The 24,800-nt window shown below is 52.7% G+C and overlaps 2 protein-coding genes and 1 long non-coding RNA gene across 3 annotated transcripts in view; 1 reads left to right on the top strand and 2 right to left on the bottom strand.

Moving 5' to 3' along the window:
• The first annotated feature begins 1,650 nt into the window (after positions 1 to 1,650).
• LOC141727796 (olfactory receptor 14J1-like) lies at positions 1,651 to 2,583 on the top strand. The gene has a single exon (XM_074534084.1). The coding sequence runs from the start codon at positions 1,651 to 1,653 to the stop codon at positions 2,581 to 2,583; it is 933 nt and encodes a 310-aa protein (XP_074390185.1).
• Positions 2,584 to 6,837: 4,254 nt separating this feature from the next.
• LOC141727738 (uncharacterized) overlaps positions 6,838 to 24,800 on the bottom strand; it is a 667,665-nt gene continuing 649,702 nt past the window's right edge. The window contains exon 2 of the long non-coding RNA XR_012578667.1: positions 6,838 to 7,354. This is a non-coding gene — a long non-coding RNA (uncharacterized LOC141727738). The remainder of the gene's footprint in view (positions 7,355 to 24,800) is intronic.
• LOC141727752 (olfactory receptor 14J1-like) lies at positions 12,574 to 18,667 on the bottom strand. The gene is made up of 2 exons (XM_074534036.1): positions 18,119 to 18,667; positions 12,574 to 12,633 (listed from the first exon to the last, which is right to left on the bottom strand). Exons 1-2 carry the CDS (start codon positions 18,665 to 18,667, stop codon positions 12,574 to 12,576), a joined length of 609 nt encoding a protein of 202 aa, XP_074390137.1.

Raw genomic sequence — 24,800 nt, 5'->3', positions numbered from 1 at the left:
AAGCCAAACCCAAAGTCCGTTCAAAACCCTGCACTCCCTACAGGGAGCATTAAGGAGCCCCCAGGGCCATTGGTGAGCAAGGCTCCCCAGGGACTCCTTCCAGCAGATCCTTGAGGCCACTGGGATGTGGGCTAGGGGGGGATGCTGAGGGCAGGACAAGGGGCTGACAGTGCCCAGCCTGGCTGGGGGTGTGCCAGGAGGCCCCAGTGCCTCAGGACAAGGGGTCTCCTCACAGCCCTTGGTGGCACAGACCCTGCTGTGCTCCAGGGCACCAAGACTTGGCTTCTCTTTGTCCCCACCTGTCATCACTGCCTCCAGTTCTCTGCTCTGCCTGGGGACACTTTCTCAGTCATGTCCCTCAGTGGGACCCATTAAAAGTCCAAGAAACTTTGGAGTTGGATTCTTCCTTGGAGTTCTGGAGAAGTTTCTTCAGCTCCCTCTCAGGGACTGATGTTCAGGGCCTGAGCACAAAGCCCCAGAGGCTCATTCAAGTCCTTGCGCTGTGTCTGTGCTGCTGAGCTGGGCTGGGCTCCTGGCACAGAGGCAGCTCCTGGTAACCAAGAGGAGATTCAAAAGCACATTTCTCTTGATGAGCAGCTCTTCTGCCAGCCCAGCAAGGCTGAGGCACTGCCTGCAGCCACCCCGGGCACAGCACAGAGGCACAGAGAGCTTCAATCAGGCAGGGCTGGGAAGGTGCTGAGAAGTGCCTGGGGCACAATCACTGCCAGCCCTTGGCACAGGAACCTCTGGCTGCAGGACAATGCAGCTGCAGCTCCTGGAGCCATCTCCTAAAGCTGGAACATCCCAATGCCTGCAGACCCTGTGAGTACATTCTCTGATTGTCTCTTGTGCAGAGCAGCCAGGGGTGCCCAGGGCTGTCCTGCAGAGCAGGGTCCTGCAGCCCAGGGCGCTGTGCTGGGGCAGGGACTCTGCTGCCTGCCAGGGACAGCTCTCAGCCAGCCCTGGCAGCTGCTCCCAGCACTGGGGGACAGGATCTGTGTGGGAGGAGACAGCTGGTCAGGCTTGGAAGTGTTCTCCTTGTGTGGGGAGGATGCTGCATTGTTCAGGACTGCTCCAAGCATGGCATTTAACTGCATGACATTTCCAAGCAGATTATACAGGGAGCAGAGAAAGGCAGGGGTTGCATAATAGGGAAAACCTGCTTTTTGAATCTACTGATCTGGGTTGCCTGAGTGGGAAACTGCCCACAGATATTAATCTCTCTGTTAAGGCTGAGAAATATAAACAAAAATATTCTCTTAGATCTCAATAAACTGGGCTGTTACAGAGATCAGCAGAGGCCCCCTCACGGGCAGCATCAGTGTTCCTTTTCCAGCATCCTCAGGGTTGATCTTACGTTGCCATCAGAGCCTGCAGAGCCAGAGCTGCCCCTGTGCAGTGCCTGAGCTGGGAGGGGTCTGCAGGGCAGAGCTGAGCCCCCAGGGCTGGGCTGGGCTCTGGCAGCACTGGCAGGGCCCAGCCCTAGGAACAGGGAGCAGCTGCTGGCAGGGACAGCTCCAGGCAGCAGAGCCCTGGGCAGGCAGAAGGGGGAAAGTGACACCAGGCTGTGCTGGGATATTTAAAGTCCTCTCCAAACCCAAATATTTCATGGTTACTTTTCTTACAGATCCCCATGCCCAGACACTGCAAATGTCCAACAGCAGCTCCATGAGGCACTTCCTCCTGCTGGCATTGGCAGACACGCGGCAGCTGCAGCTCCTGCACTTCTGCCTCTTGCTGGGCATCTCCCTGGCTGCCCTCCTGGGCAACGGCCTCATCATCAGCGCCGTAGCCTGCGGCCACCACCTGCACACGCCCATGTTCTTCTTCCTGCTCAACCTGGCCCTCAGTGACCTGGGCTCCATCTGCACCACTGTGCCCAAAGCCATGCACAATTCCCTCTGGGACACCAGGGACATCTCCTACTCAGGATGTGCTGCTCAGCTCTTTTTCTTTCTGTTCTTCATTGGAACAGAATATTTCCTCCTGACCATGATGTCCTACGACCGCTACGTGTCCATCTGCAAACCCCTGCACTACGGGACCGTCCTGGGCAGCAGAGCTTGTGCCCACATGGCAGCAGCTGCCTGGGCCAGTGCCTTTCTCAATGCTCTCGTCCACACAGCCAATACATTTTCCCTGCCCCTGTGCCATGGCAATGCCCTGGGCCAGTTCTTCTGCGAAATCCCACAGATCCTCAAGCTCTCCTGCTCACACTCCAGCTTCAAAGAACTTGTACTTATTGCATTGTCCATATGTTCTGCATTTGGTTGTTTTGTGTTCATTGTTTTTTCCTATGTGCAGATCTTCAGGGCTGTGCTGAGGATCCCCTCTGAGCAGGGACGGCACAAAGCCTTTTCCACCTGCCTCCCTCACCTGGCTGTGGTCTCCCTGTTCATGAGCACTGCAGCGTTTGCCCACCTGAAGCCTCCCTCCATGTCCTCGCCATCCCTGGATCTGGCCCTGTCAGTTCTGTACTCGGTGGTGCCTCCAGCCCTGAACCCCCTCATCTACAGCCTGAGGAACCAGGAGCTCAAGGCTGCAGTGTGGACACTGATGACTGGATGCTTTAAGAAACATTAAAATACTTGCCTGATCCTGCCAATTACATAGAATAAAAGTAATCTTTGATCAATTTTCTTTCGTTGTAGTTTCTTTTTCTTTGTTTTACTTACTATATCTTTTCAATAGAAAAAAGTTCATTGTTTGGGCCATTTCTCATTTATCTTCTCTCCACTTTCCCTGTGGCCACAGACTGTGCCAATGATGGGCTGCACTCTTGGTTGCTTTAAATGAACTAAAGGATCCCCCAGGAAAGTTTTCTGCAGAGATGCCCTTTTGTTCCCTGCTCTGGAGCTGCAGCAGCAATGTCTGTGTGCAGAGCTGGGGCAGATCGGTGCTGGCCCAGCAGCTGTGCCCAGCAGCAGCAGCACTTGGTGTTGCCAGTGCTGCTGCCGTGGCCCTGCCCCGCTGCCCTGGTGGCCCTGGTGTTGCTGCAGGGCCTGAGTGCTCTCGGGGCCGGGCACAGCCCTGGGGGTGGCAGTGCCGGGGCTGCAGCAGGGACAGGCCATGGGCACTGCTGGGGCAGCGCTGACGCCTCAGGCCAGGCCTGGGGGCTCCAGGCTCCTTGCCCAGGCTCTCTCAAGAACACACCCAGGGCAATGCTCAGCACAGAAAAGTCCCGTGAGCAGCCCCAGGCTGGCCGTGGGCAGGCTGGGGGCAAACAGCATGGCTGGGGCTCTGCAAGGGCCCTGGGGCAGACAGGAAGGAGCAGCAGAGCAGGGGCTGATCCATCCCCAGTGCTCTGGACAGCCCAGGGCAGCGTCCCAGAGCGTCCTCATGGAGCTGCCAACAACATCCCCCCTCTGCAGCCCTGGCCTCTCCCCCAGCTCACACAGGTGCCCCATCCTTGCAGGCACAGACACAGCAGCACTGGCTCAGCAGCCCCTGTTTGCATTGCACAGAGCAGGGGGAGCACCCCCATGCTGTTGGTGTGGGGACATGAAGCTGAGGGAGCACAAATGCCATCAGCCCCTGGAGCCAGCAAGGGCTGGGGGACACCAGGGAAACCACTCAGCTTTGTCCTGGCCTCTGCAGTCAGCCAGAAAGTTTGTTCCCATCAGCTGGGAGTTTCCTGTGCCACTGCAGACGCTGTTGCTCAGAGCCAGGGCAGCCTGGCAGCCACCCCCAAACTGCCCTGAGAATTTCCTTGGCTTCACCTTTGCTTTCTTTCCTCTTCCTGAAACAAATTTCTTCCCATTGCCCACCCCTCTCCCCTCCACTGCAAACAGCCCATCCCTGTTTGCCCTTTCCTCTCTGGCCCCACTCCCCATTGCAGTTCCTGATTTGCCACCATAGGAACGTCCCTTGGGGAGCAGGATCATCCTACAAGTGCTGCAGGAATTGTCTGCAGGCTCCTGCAGTGCCTGGTGCTGCTCCCTTGCCAGAGGCACCCCAGGCCAGGGGGGCACATCTGGGCTGCTGTGTCTGGCTCTGGGGCTCCCTGTTCTGGGCAGTGAGGAGGAGCTGCAGAGGCTCTGCAGGACTGACAGGATGGGCTTGGGGCTGGCAGGAGAACCTGAGGGACCTGGGCTGCTGGAGCTTCTGAAAAGGAGGCCCAGGGGTCAACCTGCAACTGCTCCAAGGGTGGTTCCAGAGAATCACAGAATCAGCAAGGTTGGAAAAGACCTTGGAGATCATCAAGTCCAACCTGTGCCCTGACACTGCCTTGTCTCCCCTGAGTCTCCCCTTCTCCAGGATAAACAACCCCAGCTCCCTCAGCGGCTCCTCACAGGACTTGTGTTCCAGACCCCTTCGCAGCCTTGTTGTCCTTCTCTGGACACGCTCCAGCCCCTCCATGGCCTTCCTAAATTGGGGGCCCCAGAACTGGACACAGCCCTCGAGGTGTGGCCTCACCAGTGCCGAGTGCAGGGGAAGAATCCCTGCCCTGCTCCTGCTGGCCACACCATTCCTAATCCAGGCCTGTTGCCTTTGGCCTTCTTGGCCACCTGGGCACACTGCTGGCTCATGTCCAGCCTGCTGTCCATCAGTCCCTGCAGGTCCCTTTCTGCCTGGCTGCTCTCCAGCCACTCTGTCCCCAGCCTGTAGCACTGCAGGGGTTGTTGTGGCCAAAGTGCAGGACCCAGCACTTGGACTTGTGAAACATCACCTTGTTGGATTTGGGCTCTGGATCCAGCCTGTCCAGGGCCATCTGCAGAGCCCTCCTACCCTCCAGCAGATCCACACACACACCCACCTTGGTGTCATCTGCAAATTTGCTGATGCTGGACTCTGTCCCCTCATCCAGATCATCACTGCAGATACTGAAATCCACACTGGCTGGCTCTGACTCCTCGGCCATCCTGTGGGTGCCCTGTGATGGCACTCAGGGTGATCTGTTCCATAACCTTGCCGGGCACCCAGCTCAGGCTGACAGGCCTGGAGTTCCCCAGCTCCTCCTTCCAGCCCTTCTTGGGGATGGGCTCACACTGGCACCTCCAGTGCTCTGGAACCTCCCTGCTGAGCCAGCACTGATGGTGAATGAGGGAGAGCAGCTTGGGGAGCTCATCCACAGCTCCCTCATCCCCCTAGCATGGATCCCATCCAATCCCACCTGTGAGAATCTGAGAGGCTCAGCAGGTCCCCAGCTGCTTCCTCCTGAAATACAGGGGCTGTTCTGCTCCCTGTGCCCATCCACCAGCTCAGCAGAACACTTGTCCTGAGGACAACCTGTCTTATTCTTGAAAAATGAGGCAAAGAAGGGGTTAGGTGCCTCAGCATTTCCCTCATATTTGGTAACCCCATCTCCCCCAATTATGAATGGAGATTGTCCTTGGACCTCCTTTTGCCATTAATGTATTTACAGAAACATTTTTATTATTCTTCACAGAAGTGGCCTGGTTAAGTCTTAAGCTTTCACCTCTCTAATTTTCTTTCTGTATGACGTAACAACATCCTTAAACATTTCCTGAGTTACCTGCCTCTCTGTCCAAAGGTGATGCACCTTATTTTTTCCCCAAGTTCCTGCAAAAGGCTCATCACATACAGAACGTCACCTGTTGGCTAAAGTACACCTCAGAGGAGGAAAATACAAGAGTCTATAAATTAAAACAGGGAAAGCAAGCTAGGAAGGTAAAAGATGAGACTGGGAAGGCTAACAAAAACTGGGAGTCCCTTGATCACTTACCTCCCTCCTACCCTTGCAGTACTTCAAATCCTTCCTCCAATGCCTCTTTCTGTGGACCCAATTCCTCCTCCTCTCCCAGCTGTCATTCCTTTACCACCTCCTAACCCAGTTATACCTCCACCACCTTTCCCTCCACCCTCTCCTTACTCTCTTTACCCTTCACTACCGTCCCCTTACCTCTGCCATCTCATGCACCCCTTATTCACCAGCAAGTTCCTGCTATGCCTCCCCCACCACAAACGAGAAGCCAAACAACATCTCAGAATCTCATGCCCAAGAGTGCAGTTACCCAGTCAGCCTCCACAGCTGATGTTGTAACACCTGGTCCAAAGTGGCAAAAGTGAAAAATTGTTCCCCCTCAGAGAAGTTCCCATGGGTGGGGTGGCCAGCGAGATTGGATTTGTAAACGCTCCCTTGACTGCGTCCAAAGTTGGAAACTTTAAGAAAGAATTGTGAAATTTAGTGGAAGACCCAGTAGGAATTGCAAATCTAATTGATCCATCTTTAGCCCTAATATTTATACATGGGGAGAATTGAACTCCATCTTTAACATCCTATTTTCCCCAGAAGAGACTCAATTAATACGAACTGAAGGAATGAAAATTTGGGAGTGAGAAAACCAACCTGGGCCCCCAGGTGACCAAAAAATGCCTTCAGTGGAGCCTGACTGGGACCCTAATCAAGAAGAGGGGAGAAGGAACATGAGAGGTTACAGGTCCCTGATGACCAGAGGGATAAAGGAATCAGTAATACCAGGTTAGCATTGGACGGCACCCAGGAAAAAGACAAGACCCCAGCACCATGGCTTAATAGGCTAAAGCAAAACTTCCAGATTTACTCTGATGTTGACCCAGATAGCCCAGAAGACCAATCTGGGGTTCCCTGCAGTCGGGGATGACCCCAAGAACCCTTTTTTCCCAGCCTGATGTTTCCAAGAAGGAGTCTGAGTTCTTTGGCTCTGGTTTCCAAGGTTGTTTATTGTTTCTTATCTATAACATTTTTTCTCTGGCCTGCTGAGATCTTTTCAGCAGGTCAGACAGAGGCACACTCTCCATCCCAGGGCTGGTGTCTATGTTTTATCCTATGAACTATGTGTACTTTATTTATCATTATTTTCCAATACCTAAAGACACACAGCAGGGGACTTTCAATCAAAACAAATGCACCTTTTATTGCATGCCCATAGCAAATGTAACAGAAGGATTAGAAAGGCGATGAAGGACAGAGAGAGAGAGAAAGGAGGGTTGGGTTGGGGAAATTGCTACCAACAGGGAGATGAAATCCTCGTGGTCTGGCCAATAGATCCATCTGGTCACGTTGGGGGGAATCTCAAAGTCTTTGGTTAACTCAGGGCTCTTTTATAATCTACCGCCGGGAGGGAGCAGGACGGCACATGGAGGGCACAGTGGAGAATAAATCCATTGGGAACAGGCACAGACAGTCCAGGTCTGAACAGCACAAACCGGTGCCAGCAGTGAGCGGGGCCCGTTGTTTCAGGACTGGTTCCTATGGGAAACATCCCGCTTCCCATGGCAGACATCCCGCTCCAGTCAGGCCAGCACCCCTGCGTTAGAATTTGAAGGGTCTCAGTCTCAGTCCTTGGGGAGCGCTTCAATCTCTGTCCTTGACTGTGGTCGTGAGGCAGATGAGGGATCTTTGGACCGTGTCCTACAGAATGACATCCCAAAACATAAAAAATTTATGCATTTTCACATAAAATGAAATGCAATCAATTAATAAAGGATAACTATTTTTTCTTGTATATAATAGTATTATTGTACATTTGTATTACCAAATTTTAATTTTTATATTAAAAAATCCATACTTTTTTAGCAAGCAAAAAATTTATTGGTCATTGGTTCTAAGTAACACAATTCCCTTCATCAATTCATTAACCAGTGTGCTATTGATTTCTCTATCTTTATGATAATTAGTTCTATTTTCAATCCTTTTGTCATCTTTTTTTCAATTTCACAGAAAGGGTAAAAGGGGCCACTTCGGGGTCTATGGAGAACTTTCTGGGGCACGTTTGTGGCAGTTTTGGGTTTGGGGAGGGAATTCAGAGAAAACTTAGGGTCTGGAGGACACTTAGGGGAGCCGGGTGGGCACTTGGAGGGGCACTCAGGGATTCTGAGGGATGGTTCAGGGTCCGGGGCAGCACTTGGGGGTCCAGGAGGACCCTTGGAGGTCAGGGAGGGGAATTTGGGGCCCTTCGGGGTCCGGGCGGGCCCTTGGAGGGCTCTGATGGGGCTTTCAGCGGCGTGGAGATTGATGGGAGTTGTAGGCGCAGGTCTAATGCAGTTTAACGGGGCCGCGGAGCATCATGGGAGTTTAAAGCGCAGCTGAAATGGCTCTCAGTGGAAGCGCAGGGCATGACGGGGGATGAAGTCCCGGCTGGAACAGCACTGGACATGCGCCGCGGAGCATGATGGGAGCTATAGTCCCGGAAGTGGCTCCAGCGCTTTGTTTGGGGGTCCGGGAAGGGTCCTGGCGGACACTTCTGCGTCCGAGCCGTGACTTGAGATCCTCGGGTAAACATAAACTGTTCGGGAGCACTTGCGGGGAGCTCCGGGAGCTCTAACCGGGCTCTTTAGGGCGGGGGGCTCGACAGGAATTTTATACGCGGGAGTGTTCTGAGAGGCTCTGGTGCCGCGGCTGGGAAGAGGAGATGAATTCCCAGAAGTGGCTGTACCGGGCATCTGTGGGGTTGGGAGCACTCAGGGTATCCGGGGACGGTTTTGGGGGCTCCCGAATGGGCGCTGAGGTGGCATTGAGGGATCCTGGAAGGTCTGGCGGACACTTAATGAATGGACAAAGCAGTGGCGGGTCCCGGGGTTCTGTGGAGCGCAGGGCATGACGGGCGTTGTAGTCCCGGCTGCAAAGGGGCTCAATGGGGCCGCGGGGCATGAAGGGAGTTCCAGGCAAAAAAAAAGAAAAAAAAGTAGGGCCAATGTCAGACACCGCATCCGAGGTCCTAAACCAGGCGCTGATTGGCTTGGGGCGGTGATGGGCGGGAGACTCGGCAAATGGGATGCGGTGGAGACAGGAACATTCAACTTCTCCAGTCGCTCCCAGTAGAGCCCAGTTCTTCCCCAGTACAGACCAACACAACCCCACTACAGCCCAGTTCATCCCAAGTAGAACCCAGTACAACCCCTGTGCCCCTCCTGTCCCTCCCAGTACAGCCCCGTCCCTCCCAGTTCCCCCCCAATATCATCCACAGGATACCCCAGTGTCCCCAGTCTTCCCCGCAATGGCCCCATTGTCCCCAGTATGTCCCAGTGTCTCCCACAGCATTCCCAGTGTCCCCAGTATGTCCCAGTCCTCCGCAGTGTTTCCAAGGACAGTTTAATTTCTCACGGTGGCCGTGGCAGCCAAATGCAGCAGTGGGGTCAGTGCAGTGCCCATGGCCACAGCCCCTTGCAGTGCCCAGTGCAGCTTGGGCTGATGATCCACCCTCACAGCTGGCCCAGGGCAGCTCTGCAGTGCCTTTGGTGGCACCTGGGGCTGGCACACACCTGAGCAGTGTGTCTGTTTGCACTGGGGAAACTCAGCAGTTTGAGATTCCTGCAAAAAACCCCAAAATGGGAAAACCCCTCTTAGGCTGGGTGCAGCCAGCTCTGCAAGCACAGCAGGGCCCAGGGCAGTGAGGACAGACAGGATGGGGCTGGGCAATGTGGAGCAAGGTTGTCCACACTGGGTCAGAGCTCCAGGCACAGCTTCTGTGAGCAGGCCAGAGCTGCTGAGGAGAGACCCTGGGTCAATATCAATCACAGAATGCTGCAATCACCTCTGCTCTAAAGAGAAATTTAACAAAAGACACCCTTTAAAATAGGAATGTATATTTTATTACTGCTCTTTGAAAACTTTCTCCATAACTGGACTAGGAAAACTTTAATGACACTCTCAGGGCTTTGCTGTTGTTTACATCAGACTCAGTCTTTGAGAGTCAATAACACAAAGTTAAATTTAGTCTCCAAATTTTCTTGAAGTTTTAATGGCTCCCACTGAGGGACACCACTGGGAAAGAGTCCCCAGGTTCCAGTTAGTGTAGGACACTGGAGGCAGTGATGACAGCTGGAGACAAACAAGGCAAAGGTGTCTCTGGTGCTGAGCAAAGCTGGATGTGTTTGAGGAATGAAAAGGGCCAAGGCCTGAGCCCCAGCCCCTGGCCAGGCAGATCCTGTCCCTCCCTCCTTGCTCAGGGCTCTTCCCGGGATGGGCACTGGCATGTGGGGATGTGCAATGGCAAGGGCAGGAGCATGGGGCGGCCCCTGCCAGGCTGCTGAGCAGGGACAAGGAGGCAATGAGGCCCCAGGCCTGCAAGGGTCACTTGTCTCCTGCTCCTGCCTCAGGCCCAGGCCCAGCAGCCATGGCCAAAGTGCTGCCCAAGTTGGCTCTGGCAGGGCTGTCTTGCAGCTGCTGCCCATCCCTGTGCCCTGTGCAGCCCAGGCTGTCCCACGGTGTCCCTGCCCTGCGCCTCTGTCCCTGCAGGCTGTCGGCATCCCCCGGCTGCCCCACCTGGCTGGGCCCTTCCTTTGCTGACAGCTCTGCCTCCTGCCTGCCTCTGCCTGCCCACACAAAGCCTGGGGCTGATACCAAAAGGGTTAATTAATTCAGTTTTTACTGTGCCTGTGAACTTTCAGCACAGAAACAAGGCATGCAGGGGCTGCTTTCCCAGCAAGGATGGTTGGAGGGAAGATGAAGACATCTGGCTCAAGGGTGCAGGGATAGAGAAAACAAGGACTGAATCGTGGAACTTGGGGTGTGATTTATGGAAATGGGTAAATTGTAATTCACATTTAGTGACTGTATATAAACAACACACTGGTAGGATTACATTTCCATGTGATGTTGGGAGTTATCCCTCACTACAGCTCAGGCCTGAGTAAATTATACCCTCTGAAATAGCAAATGAGAGCAGCTCTGTGCTGAGTGGAGTGGAAACTGAGGACAGCAGAGGAGATCTGGGAGGGATTGAAGGGAGGTTTCAGAGATGGTGGATCATTTTGGCATAATAGAGAACAGCCAGAGAAAGAAAGAATTAATGCAGAGGGCAGATAGGGAGAGCCAGACAGGACCTAACCAGAAAGGAATTTCCCTGCCAGGACAGGGCTTTAGTGCAGCATGGCCCACACCAAAGAAGCCTTTGTATGATCAGGCAGAGGCAGGCAGTTGTGTCCCTCTATGGGAGCCATTAAAACTTCAAGAAAATTTGGAGTCTAAATATAACTTTGAGTTCTGGAGAAGTTTTTTTCAAGACACTCTCAAAGACTGAGTCTGATGTAAACAACAGCAAAGCTCTGAGAGGGTCATTAAAGTTTTCCTAGTCCAGTTATGGAGAAGGATTTCAAAGAGCAGTAATAAAATATACATTCCTGTTTTTAAGCGTGGCTTTGATTAAATTTCTCTGTAGAGCAGAGGTGATTGCAGCATTCTGTGATTGATATTGACCCAGGGTCTCTCCTCAGCAGCTCTGGCCTGCTCACAGAAGCTGTGCCTGGAGCTCTGACCCAGTGTGGACAACCTTGCTCCACATTGCCCAGCCCCATCCTGTCTGTGCTCACTGCCCTGGGCCCTGCTGTGCTTGCAGAGCTGGCTGCACTCAGCCTAAGAGGGGTTTTCGCTTTTTGTACTTTTTGCAGCAATCTCAAACTGCTGAGTTTCCCCACTCAAACAGACACACTGCTCAGGTGTGTGCCAGCCCCAGGTGCCACCAAAGGCACTGCAGAGCTGCCCTGGGCCAGCTGTGAGGGTGGATCATCAGCCCAAGCTGCACTGGGCACTGCAAGGGGCTGTGGCCATGGGCACTGCACTGACCCCACTGCTGCATTTGGCTGCCACGGCCACCGTGAGAAATGAAACTGTCCTTGGAAACACTGCGGAGGACTGGGACATACTGGGGACACTGGGAATGCTGTGGGAGACACTGGGACATACTGGGAGTGACCCTGGGGAGGACTGGGACATACTGGGGACAATGGGGCCATTGCGGGGAAGACTGGGGACACTGGGGCATCCTGTGGATGTCATTGGGATGAACTGGGAGGGACTGGGAATAAACTCAGGTGTATAGGGAGGGACTGGGCTGTACTGGGAGGGACTGGAGGGGCACTGGGCTCGTACTGGGTTCTACTTGTGATAAACAGGGCTGTACTGGGGTTGTACTCGTCTGTACTGGGGATGAACTGGGCTGTACTGGGAGGGACTGGATAAGTTGAATGGGCTGTTCCCGTCTCCACCGTATCCCATTTGCCGAGACTCCCGCCCATCACCGCGAGCAGCCAATCAGCGCCGGAGATCGGAGACTCGGGGACAGTGCGTACGGTAGCCACAACTCCCGTCATGCCCTGCGGCCTGATTGAGCCCCATTGGAGCCGGGACTGCAACGCCCGTCATGCCCTGCGCTCCACAGAACCCCCTACATCCGCTGCCCCTTTGTCCCTTATTTGTCCCCCAAACCCTCCAGGATCCCTCAGTGCCCCCTCAGTGCCCATTCGGGAGCCCCTAAAAGCGTCCCCGGATACCCTGAGTGCTCACAACCCTACAGATACCCGATACACCACTTCTGGGAATTCATCTCCTCTCCTTCACCGCGGCCCCAGAGCCCCTCAGAACACAGTCCCGCGCCTAAAACTCCTGCCCTGCCCCCGCCCTAAAGAGCCCGGTTAAAGCTCCCGGAGCTCCCCCGAAGCGCTCCCGAACCGTTTGCGTTCCCCCGAGGATCTCAAGTCGCGGCTCGGATGCAGAAGTGTCCACCAAGTGCCTTGCCGGACCCCCAAACAAAGCGGTGGAGCTACTTCCGGGACGACGGCTCGCATCATGTCCGCGGCGCTTGCCCAGTGCTGTTCCAGCCGGGACTTCATCTCCCGTCATGCCCCGCGCCTTTACTGAGAGCCACTGCAGCTGGGCCTCGAACTCCCGTGATGCTCCCCGGCCCCGTTAAACTGCATTACACACACACACACACACACACACACACACAGACACACACACACAGACACACACACACAGAGACACACACACCCTCCCGTGCCTACAACTCCCATCACCCCCCGCGCCCCAGCGATCCCCGTCAGAGCGCCCCAAGTGCTGCCCCGGACCCCGAACTGTTCCTCAGAATCCCTGAGTGCCCCTCCAAGTGCCCACTTGGCTCACCCAAGTTTCCTCCAGACTCTCAAGTTCTCTCTGAATTCCCTCTCCAGACCCAAAACTGCGCCAAATGTGCCCCAGAAATGTCTCCACGGACCCCAATGTGACCCCTTTTATCCTGTCTTTGAAAATGATAAAAAAGATAACAAAAGGATTCAAAATAGGACTGATTAGCATAAAGAAGGAAAAATCAATAGCCACACTTCTGAATGAATTAATGTTGGGAATTGTGTTACTTAGAACTAATGACCAATAAATTTTTTGCTGGCAAAACAGCTTTGGTTATTTAGATATAAATAGTAAAATTTTGTATTACAAATATAGACTAATAGTATTATAAGCAAGAAAAATATTTATAATTCTCCTAATTCCAAAACTTATATTTTTAAGGGGAAATGCATAATTACTACTATGTTTTGGGATGTCAGTCTGTTAGAGACGGTCCAAGATCCCTCATCTGCCTCACAGCCGCCGTCACGGACGGAGATTGAAGGCCCCCCAAGGACTGAGACTGAGACCCTTCAAATTCTAACGCAGGGGTGCTGGCCTGACTGGAGCGGGATGTCTGCCATGGGAAGCGGGATGTTTCCCATAGGAACCAGTCCTGAAACAACGGGCCCCGCTCACTGCTGGCACCGGTTTGTGCTGTTCAGACCTGGACTGTCTGTGCCTGTTCCCAATGGATTTATTCTCCACTGTGCCCTCCATGTGCCGTCCTGCTCCCCTCCCGACGGTAGATTATAAAAGAGCCCCGAGTTAACCAAAGACTTTGAGATTCTCCCCGACGTGACCAGATGGATCTGTTGGCCAGACCACGAGGATTTCATCTCCCTGTTGGTAGCTATTCCCCCAACCCAACCCTCCTTTCTCTCTCTCTCTGCCCTTTATCGCCATCCTAATCCTTCTGTTACATTTGCTATGGGCATGCAATAAAAGGTGCATTTGTTTTGATTGAAAGTCCCCTGCTGTGTGTCTTTAGGTATTGGAAAATAATGATAAATAAAGTACACATAGTTCATAGGATAAAACGTAGACACCAGCCCCGGGATGGAGAGTGTGCGTCTGTCTGACCTGCTGAAAAGATCTCGGCAGGCCAGAGAAAAAATGTTATAGATAAGAAACAATAAACAACCTTGGAAACCAGAGCCAAAGAATTCAGACTCCTTCTTGGAAACATCAGGCTGGGAAAAAAGGATTCTTGGGGTCATGCCCGACTGCAGGGAACCCCAGATTGGTCTTCTGGGCTGTCTGGGTCAACATCAGAGTAAATCTGGAAGTTTTGCTTTAGCCCATTAAGCCATGGTGCTGGGGTGTTGTCTTTTTCCTGGGTGCCGTCCAACGCTAACCTGGTATTACTCCCTCTAGGGACTGATTCTTTTATCCCTCTGATCATCAGGGACCTGTAACCTCTCATGTTCCTTCTCCCCTCTTCTTGATTAGGGTCCCAGTCAGGCTCCACTGAAGGCATTGTTTGGTCACCTGGGGGCCCAGGTTGGTTTTCTCACTCCCAAATTTTCATTCCTTCAGTTCGTATTAATCGAGTCTCTTCCGGGGAAAATAGGATGTTAAAGATGGAGTTCAATTCTCCCCATGTATAAATATTAGGGCTAAAAATTGATCAATTAGATTTCCAATTCCTACTGGGTCTTCCACTAAGTTTCACAGTTCTTTCTTAAAGTTTCCAACTTTGGACGCAGTCAAGGGAGCGTTTACAAATCCAATCTCACTGGCCACCCCACCCATGGGAACTTCTCTGAGGGGGAACAATTTTTCACTTTTGCCACTTTGGACCAGGTGTTACAACATCAGCTGTGGCGGCTGACTGGGTAACTTCACTCTTGGGCGTGAGATTCTGAGATGTTGTTTGGCTTCTCATTTGTGGTGGGGGAGGCAGAGCAGGAACTTGCTGGTGAATAAGGGGGTGCATGAGATGGCAGAGGTAAGGGGACGGTAGTGAAGGGTAAAGAGAGTAAGGAGAGGGTGGAGGGGAAGGTGGTGGAGGTATAACTGGGTTAGGAGGTGGTAAAGGAATGACAGCTGGGAGAGGAGGAGGAATTGGTTCCACAAAAAGAGGAATTGGAGGCAGGATTTGAGGTACTGCAAAGGTAGGAGGAGGTAGGTGGTCAGTGGGGGTCCCAGTTTTTGTTAGCCTTCCCAGCCTCTTCTTTTACTTTCCTAGCTTGCTTTCCCTCCTTTCATTTATAGACTCTTGTATTTTCCTCCTCTGAGGTTTACTTTAGCCAACAGGTGACGTTCTGTATGTGATGGGCCTTTTGCAGGAACTTGGGGTAAAAAAGGAAGGTGCATCACCTTTGGACAGAGAGGCAGGTAACTCAGGAAATGTTTAAGGATGTTGTTAGGTTATGCAGAAAGAAAATTAGAGAGGTGAAAGCTTAAGGCTTAACCAGGCCACTTCTGTGAAGGAGAATAAAAATGTTTCTATGAATACATCAATGGCAAAAGGAGGTACAAGAACAATCTCCATTCATTACTGGGGGAGATGTGGTTACCAAATATGAGGGAAAGGCTGATGTACCTAACCACTTCTTTACCTCAGTTTTCAAGAAAGTAAGACAGGTTGTCCTTGGGACAAGTGTTCTCCTGAGCTTCTGGATGGGCACAGGGAGCAGAACAGCCCCTGTATTTCAGGAGGAAGCAGCTGGAAACGTGCTGAGCCTCTCAGATTCTCACAGGTGCATGGGATTGGATGGGATCCATGCTAGGGGGATGAGGGAGCTGTGGATGAGCTCCCCAAGCTGCTCTCCCTCATTTACCATCAGTGCTGGCTCAGCAGGGAGGTCCCAGAGGACTGGAGGTGCCAGTGTGAGCCCATCCCCAAGAAGGGCTGGAAGGAGGATTGGGAGAACTCCAGGCCTGTCAGCCTGACCTGGGTGCCCAGCAAGGTTATGGAACAGATGACCCTGAGTGCCATCACAGGGTGCCCACAGGATGGCCGAGGGATGAGAGCCAGCCAGCGTGGATTTCAGTATCTGCACTGATGATCTGCATGAGGGGACTGAGTCCAGCATCAGCAAATTTGCAGATGATACCAAGCTGGGTGTGTGTGGATCTGCAGGAGGGAAGGAGGGCTCTGCAGAGGGCCCTGGACAGGCTGGATCCAGGGCCCAAATCCAACAAGGTGAGGTTGAACAAGACCAAGTGCTGGGATCTGCACTTTGGCCACAACAACCCCTGCAGTGTTACAGGCTGGGGACAGAGTGGCTGGAGAGCAGCCAGGCAGAAAGGGACCTGCAGGGACTGATGGACAGCAGGCTGGACATGAGCCAGCAGTGTGCCCAGATGGGCAAGGAGGCCAATGGTCTGGATCAGGAATGGTGTGGCCAGCAGGAGCAGGGCAGAGATTGTTCCCCTGTGCTCAGCACTGGTTGGGCAGCACCTTGAGTGCTGTGTCCAGTCCTGGGCCCCCAATTTAGGAAGAACATGGAGAGGCTGGAGTGTGTCCAGAGAAGGGCAACAAGGCTGGGGAGGGGCCTGCAGCAGAAGTGCTGTTAGGAGAGGCTGAGGGAGCTGGGGTTGTTTGTCCTGGAGAAGAGGAAGCTCAGGGGAGACAAGGCGGTGACAGGGCACAGGCTGGACTTGATGACATCCAAGGCCTTATCCACCCTTGCTGATTCTGGGATTCTCTGAAACCACCCTTGGAGCAGTTGCAGGAGGAGCCCTGGGCCTCCTCTTCAGAAGCTCCAGCAGCCCAGGTCCCTCAGCTTCTCCTGCCAGCCCCAAAGCCCATCCTGTCAGTCCTGCAGAGCCTCTGCAGCTCCTCCTCACTGCCCAGAACAGGGAGCCCCAGAGCCAGACACAGCAGCCCAGATGTGCCCCCCTGGCCTGGGGTGCCTCTGGCAAGGGAACAGCACCAGGCACTGCAGGAGCCTGCAGACAATTCCTGCAGCACTTGTAGGATGATCCTGCTGCCCATGGGACGTTCCCATGGGGCCAAGTCAGGAACTGCAATGGGGAGTGGGGCCAGACAGGAAAGGGCAAGCAGGGATGGGCTGTCTGCAGGGCAGGGAACAAGGGTGGGCAAAAGGGAGAAATCTGTATCAGGAAGAGGAAAGAAAGCAAAGGTGAAGGGAAGGAAATGCTCAGGGCAATTTGGGGGTGGCTGCCAGGCAGCCCTGGCTCTGAGCAACAGCGTCTGCAGTGGGACAGGAAACTCCCAGCTGATGGGAACAAACTCTCTGGCTGACTGCAGAGGCCAGGACAAAGCTGAGTGGTTTCCCTGCTGTCCCCCAGCCCTTGCTGGCCCCAGGGGCTGATGGCATTTGTGCTCCCTCAGGTTCATGTCCCCACACCAACAGCATGGGGGTGCTCCCCCTGCTGTGTGCAATGCAAACAGGGGCTGCTGAGCCAGTGCTGCCGTGTCTGTGCCTGCAAGGATGGGGCACCTGTGTGAGCTGGGGGAGAGGCCAGGGCTGCAGAGGGGGGATGTTGTAGGCAGCTCCGTCAGGATGCTCTGGGATGCTGCCCTGGGCTGTGCAGCGCACTGGGGATGGATCAGCCCCTGCTCTGCTGCTCCTTCCCCTCTGCCCCAGGGCCCTTGCAGAGCCCCAGCCATGCTGTTTGCCCCCAGCCTGCCCACGGCCAGCCTGGGGCTGCTCATGGGGCTTTTCTGTGCTGAGCATTGGCCTGGGTGTGTTCTTGAGAGAGCCTGGGCAAGGAGCCTGGAGCCCCCAGGCCCTGGCCTGGGGCATCAGTGCTGCCCCAGCAGTGCCCATGGCCTGTCCCTGCTGCAGCCCCGGCACTGCCACCCCCAGGGCTGTGCCCGGCCCCGAGAGCACTCAGGCCCTGCAGCAACACCAGGGCCAGCAGGGCAGCGGGGCAGGGCCACGGCAGCAGCACTGGCAACACCAAGTGCTGCTGCTGCTGGGCACAGCTGCTGGGCCAGCACTGATCTGCCCCCAGCTCTGCACACAGACATTGCTGCTGCAGCGCAAGAGAAGGCAACAAAAGGACAGAAAAGTTCTGCTTTTTTCTGCTGAAAACTTTTTTGGGAGAGATCATAATTTCATTTAAAGGCACAAAGAACACAGCCCCTCATTGATACAGTCGGTGGCTACAGGGGTGGTGGAGAGGAACAAAATGACCAATGGAACAAACAATGAAATTTCTTTTTGGACAATAAGAACAAAGTAAAACAAAAGTAAAGGAACTCTGAAATGAAACCAAGAAGAAGTATCAAAGATTACTTTTATTACAAGTGATTTGCAAATACTGGCCAGCAGTTTAATGTTCCTGAAACCATCGGGTCATCAGTCTCCACACTGCAGCATTGAGCTCCTGGTTCCTCAGGCTGTAGATGAGGGGGTTCAGGGCTGGAGGCACCACCGAGTACAGAACTGACAGGACCACATCCAGGGATGGGGAAGACTTGGAGGGGGGCTTCAGGTAGGCAAATGTGCCAGTGCTATAGAACAGAGAGACCACGGCCAGGTGAGGGAGGCAGGTGGAAAAGGCTTTGTGCCGTCCCTGCTCAGAGGGGATCCTCAGCACAGCCCTGAAGATCTGCACATAGGAGAAAACCATGAACACAAAACAACCAAATGATAAACAGGCACTAAAAGCAAGCAGCCCAAATTCCCTAAGGTAGGATTTGGAGCAAGAGAGTTTGAGGATCTGTGGGATTTCACAGAAGAACTGGCCCACGGCATTGCCATGGCACAGGGGCAGGGAAAATGTATTGGCCGTGTGAATGAGAGCATTAAGAAAGGCACTGGCCCAGGCAGCTGCTGCCATGTGGGCACAAGCTCTGCTGCCCAGGAGGGTCCCGTAGTGCAGGGGTTTGCAGATGGACACGTAGCGGTCGTAGCACATGATGGTCAGGAGGCAAATCTCTGTTGCAAGAAAAAAAAAAACAGAAATACTTGGGCAGCACATCCTTTGTAGGAGATGTTTCTAGTGTCCCAGAGGGAATTGTGCATGGCTTTGGGGACAGTGGTGCAGATGGAGCCCAGGTCAGTGAGGGCCAGGTTGAGCAGGAAGAAGAACATGGGCGTGTGCAGGTGGTGGCCGCAGGCTACGGCGCTGATGATGAGGCCGTTGGCCAGGAGGGCAGCCAGGGAGATGCCCAGCAAGAGGCAGAAGTGCAGGAGCTGCAGCTGCCGCGTGTCTGCCAATGCCAGCAGGAGGAAGTGCCTGATGGAGCTGCTGTTGGACATTTGCTGGGGCTGCACATGGGGACCTGTTCATGGAATATAGGACAGTGAAGAGTTAGAGGAGATACCTGTAACCAAAATCAAAGCCATTTTCCACACACCCTCCTTTATAACACACATGGACATGCTCTTGTGTTTAAGAGTTCTGATGTTTTCTTTTTAAGCTCTTTACATGTACTTCCTGGTATTCTTGGATATCAGAAACCCTCAGCGTTTCTGCTGCCCTCTGGTAGAACAGAGTGGTTTCCCTGAGGCAAGATAATGAGTGGAAGCTGGGGGCAGATGATCTGTCACTTCATACTGTTTGCAGTTTCTCTGGGCTTTCACTTTTCTCGGGTGGAGGATGTTCACACTCCCGTGTTTCTCTTAAAAACCCCAGGCACTGCTGAGAGCAGATAGATCCACCACAGCCCAGTTCCATTTTTGTAGCCAAGGACTCTCTCTGCTCATTTCACCAACCCAGCAGCATTTTCAGCGTCACAACACCTCTGTCTTTCCCCATCAATCTTAAAACTCTGAGATACTCTAGGACAGGTTTGCATTATGGGTTGAAGCTCCCAGCCTGGACTGAAATCTCACAAGGACTTGCAAATGTTCTTATGATGGCATTGGATGAAGGGAGATGCAGCTCCTTCCCTGGCTGCACTGACAGCATTGCCCAGAGCCAGGCACTGGGGACAGCGTCACCCTGAGCCAGCTGTGCCCCTGCCAGAGCCCCCAGGGCCGGGCAGCTGCTCCCAGCCCTGTGCTCTGCAGAGGGAACTGGGCCCGGGGCTGCAGAGCTGCCCCACGGCTCTGCTGCAGCTCTGCCTGCACAGGAGGGGCTGCACGCCTTGGAGCCCCGGCCCTGAGGGCAGAGGCTGGGCTGGGGGCACAGGAGGGAGGGGGCTTGTTCAGAGGGAGGGGCTGCACTGGAGGGGATCCTGTGGGCATCTCTAAACTCTCCCTGCCACAGCATTGCTGGGGTTTTTTTTCTCTCATTGCCCAATCTTCTCTCTGCTTCCCGGAGATTTTCCTCCTGCAGGTGTTTGACTGTGCCTGAGCTCTCCCTGCCAGCACTCACAGACCCCAAATCTCTGTGCAATCTCCTTGGCCTGACAGAACCCTGCCTGTTTGCAGGGCGCTGGCTGGGGCAGGTTCTGTTTGCAGCTTGGAGAAAAGACAGCTCAGACTGAGCCTGATGGCTCCAGCAAAGGTGATGCTGGTGCTGTCCATGGGCAGAGTGGCTGAAAGCACACTAGGGATCTCCTGTGAACCCATGGATCACTTAAAGTAACAGTTCAGATGTCTCAAGTACTTGTCCAAATTCATAAATTATAATACATACTATCTTTAATATTTAACCCGCCCTTCCTGTTAGTCTCCAATCGTGGAAAACTGAATACAAACTCTTAGGACATTTCTGAATTTTTGTCAAAAAACCCTTCTTGGAAATATTCTATGACTTAGCAGAACCCCTCTGCATGTCAGAGCTTCATGAGTATTCCACCGCCCCTGCACCAGAAATACCCAGAGTTGTACTCACAGGGTCTGTAGGCATTGGGATGTTCCAGTTTTCGGAGATCACTCCAGGAGCTGCAGCTGCATTGTCCTGCAGCCAGGGGTTCCTGTGCCAAGGGCTGGCAGTGATTCTGCCCCAGGCACTTCTCAGCACCTTCCCAGCCCTGACTGATTGAAGCTCTCTGTGCCTCTGTGCTGTGCCCGGGCTGGCTGCAGGCAGTGCCCCAGCCCTGCTGGGCTGGCAGGAGAGCTGCTCATCAAGAGAAATGTGCTTTTGAAGCTCTTCTTGGTTACCCGGAGCTGCCTCTGTGCCAGGAGCCCAGCCCAGCTCAGCAGCACAGACACAGCACAAGGACTTTAATGAGCCTCTGGGGCTTTGTGCTCAGGCCCTGGACATCAGTCCCTGAGAGGGAGCTGAAGAAACCTCTCCAGAACCCCAAGGCAGAATCCAACCCCAAACTTTCTTGGACTTTTAATGGGTCCCACTGCTGGACACCACTGAGAAAGTATCCCCAGGCCCCAGGCAGAGCAGAGAACTGGAGGCAGTGATGACAGGTGGGGACAAAGAGAAGCCAAGTCTTGGTGCCCTGGGGCACAGCAGGGTCTGTGCCACCAAGGGCTGTGAGGAGACACCTTGTCCTGAGGCACTGGAGCCTCCTGGCACAGCCCCAGCCAGGCTGGGCACTGTCAGCCCCTTGTCCTGCCCTCAGCATCCCCCCCTAGCCCACATCCCAGTGGCCTCAAGGATCTGCTGGAAGGAGTCCCTGGGGAGCCTTGCTCAGGAATGGCCCTGGGGGCTCCTGAATGCTCCCTGCAGGGACTGCAGGTTTTTCAAAGGACTTTGGGTTTGGCTTTTGCCTTGGAGTCTCTGAGAGCTTTGTGCAATCATGGCCTCCATTTGTGCAATCATTAGTCCCTGGAGAGGATTTGTCAGTAACAACCCTCATTGGGGCTCGTTACTACTTCCGGGTACTTCAGTTATTTTAAAGTACTTGGTGTTTCCCTTTTGATAAAGACTCTGTGATAAGTTTATGCAATCATGGCCTCAATTATCTGCTTTAATGAGTCCTTAGAGAGCTTTGTACTGACACTCAGTAGGGCTCATTAACACCTTGAGATACTCAAGGTTTTTAAAGTACTTTATGGATTTAAGAATACTTTTAGGTACTTTTAAGGTGTTTCCTTCTCACACTGACTATCTGAGAGGTTTTTGTGCTTTCCTGGTCTCCAGTTCTCCCCTCCAAGCAGTCCATAAGGAGCCTGTGTTGGGTATCCTCCCCTTTTCTGTTTTACAGCAAAGATGGAACTGGAAGAATTTTTCAAGACTTTCAAAAAGCATCCAAAACACATGGGAAAATTAACAATACAAGAACAACCAGTAAGGGAGTTAAATGTCCTGTTTTAGCTAGACATCATCCAACTCTTTAGTCCCTTGGATTGGAAGAGTTTATTGAACCAGTCTTTGTTTTCCACTTGAAGCTTCTTGAACCCTCCCTTCAGTACTTGAATGCTCTTTTGGATTGACTCACTGTGGCTGGAGAGGTTCATGCAACAAATGCCCTCAGAGTCTACACAGCCATGCCCATGTGCTCAGAGTAAAAAGTTTATCGCTGTTCTGCAAGGTGGCATGTCTGATGGTCTCTGTGTCTGAGAGCAGGCCACTCAATGTGAGGGAGTAGCATTGGTTTGCTCACTTAACAGGCACCCGAGATGGTCTAATTGTCCTAAAGCTTTAGCTGCAGCCACCCAAGGCAGTCCAAATTGGGGGTGCTACCAATACAATACCTGGATTGAAGCTTGCAAAGCCATCTCTTTGATATCATCAAATACTTCTCTGGGGATACTTGCTGCTTGATCATCTGGTAGGCTGTGTTGTCCCTCTCCAGATAGATGGTTGATTGTCAGTTCTGCCCTGTCCTCATTATTAACATAGTCATTGCTATTAATTGATTTAGTAAACACTTCCATCCCCTTTCCATCCCCCTTCCCACAGGGTGTATTCTGCAGGTGACAACAACATGGTCATAATATATTTTAAATCATGGGAGGTTGAGACATATGCTATAAACATGGCACCCATTAGGCCATTAAAACAAGGTAAGTCCTTCCTATGATCTTTAGCTGCCCTGCACAGACCCTTGATTTCCCCTCAAACCGGTGGCTGATACCTGGGATTCTGCCCCCTTCTTTCATAACATGCGGGGGCAATGAGGAGTTTTAAGATTATTTGCCAGTCTCCTTTCTTAAGTGTTTCTTTCCAAATCCTTTCCTAGGGATCTTCTGTGGTTGAGGGGCAAGGTGGCTCTGGGGAATTGAAACTCTCTTCTGGGGAGGAAGAATAACTTGGAACAGAAACATTTGGATTAGAAATAGTGTGACAGCTGGCCTTAATATACTTGACCATGTGGGTTATATTGTTGCCAGACAGTGAGGCAAAGGCACTGCATTTTGTCAGGGGTTGGGAGGAAAGGCCTTGATTTAGGTTGGCCGACTTCAAGGGTGGAGTTCTGGAGGTATTGACAGTGGATAGACCGTGGGGGTGTGACCCGCAGTTGTGGGGGTGGAGTCCGGAGGTTCGTTCAGGGCGGAAGAGAAGGTTGTGGTAGCAGGAAGGGGAGGACCCAAGGTGGAGGCAGGATGGTCGGGCTCCCAAGCCACATTCAGGCTCCTTCCATCTTGAGTCTCCAGGGCATGATGCTCCAAGACTGCGTGGCCATTGCCATCTTGGACCATCGTGGAAGGTCTGAGAAAGGCAGGTTTGAGCGGAGGTCCTGAGTTTGGAGTGACTCAGGGTGGTGTGGAAGATGGGGAGCATTTGGGATGCAATGGGGTCCGTTTTGATGAAAAATTGCACAGTTTAACTCCCATTGAATCCCAGAATTCAGTGGTATGAATTTCATCAGCAGAGGCATGTGGAAAATTTTTAATGATCCACTTCATAATTGATTTTATTTTGTTCTTTGAAAATACTCTGTCATGATCAGTGAGAATTAAAGCATCCATATATGCTCCTTTCTACTTTGGACATCTGGCTGCCCATTTTTCTCTTTCTCTACATTATAGGGAAGAGCCAACGGAACACCCCAAGTCAATTATGGGACTTGGGTGTATATTGTAAGAACACAGTGGCAAATGGGCAATAAATGTTTTGCATTTCCCCAAACCCACCTGCAATCCTATGCAGGAAAAACCGTTATTCCTGCCGATCCTGGGCAAGGTCCCTTTAAGCAACGATGAATCCGCCGGGCCTGGCGCAATCCAAAATCCCAGGGAGCGCTTGCCTATCCTCCAGCTAACCCCAGGTGACGTGACTGACACAGGGAGCCCTGAATGTCATGGTCCCTGTTTGGGCGCCAAATGTCCCAATGAGGGTGGCTGCGATAAACCTCTCTGGTTCCCTGACTTCAGAGCAAGGGTGGCAAAAATGAAAAGGAGCAGGATCAATGGAGTTGTTTAAAAGGAACTTTAGTAACAGGGTGAAAAACAATAAACATGGAGGAGTCAAGAACAGTATAAGGGGCAGAATCCAAAGACCCGAGACCAAGGAGAAGCAACAACATGTACACTTGGGGATAGAACACTCTAGAACAATAGCCATAGAGGGGAAACAAGTAACCAATAGGGAAGTAGAACTTTGACAACTTAGCGTAACAACACTAAAGGCTTATGGGGGAACTCTCAAGCTTATCCTAAGTTGAACAAATGATTTCCAGGGCCTGAAACTCATGTCCAAATCTTTTGGGGTAAAATCTGGCTGACTCTGAGTTATAGTTGGGCCAACTCCCACATTGCTGCTTTGCTCTGGTCCCTTGGGACCATGTGGCCCAACAGAGCCACAATGTTGTCCTTGGTTCCACAGGGCTCCACAGTGTCACAATGGTCCCTTGGATCCTTGGTGCTCTGCAGTGTCACAATGGCCCCTTCATTTCACAAGGCTCCCAAGTGTCACATTGGTCTCCATAGGAAGGAATTCACGGAGCCCCCATGTTTCAGGAGCTGATGAACAGCAACCACCAGAGGCCAAGGCAAGCCTGAGATAACTGTCCTGGCAGGTTTGCATGGAGCAATCCTTGGATATTTGAAATTACGAATGCAGAGACCTAACTTCAGACATTTGTGCCTGGAGAAAGATGATTTTTTGCATACAAAAAACAGCACAGAGTGCTTTCCAGTGTTTGGAAAACAGGTGAGTCCTGGAACTCAGGAGTCAAAGATCAGCCAGACTTGTCTGTCCTGGCAACTTTTGTCTGGCAGCAATCCTTGGATACACAGAAATTTGGAGGTGGAAATCC

The sequence above is a fragment of the Zonotrichia albicollis genome, unplaced genomic scaffold (assembly GCF_047830755.1).
Source record: "Zonotrichia albicollis isolate bZonAlb1 unplaced genomic scaffold, bZonAlb1.hap1 Scaffold_254, whole genome shotgun sequence".
Classification (NCBI taxonomy): domain Eukaryota; kingdom Metazoa; phylum Chordata; class Aves; order Passeriformes; family Passerellidae; genus Zonotrichia; species Zonotrichia albicollis.
The sequence above is the reverse complement of the archived record's forward strand: the minus strand, read 5'-3'. Positions and strand labels throughout refer to the sequence as shown.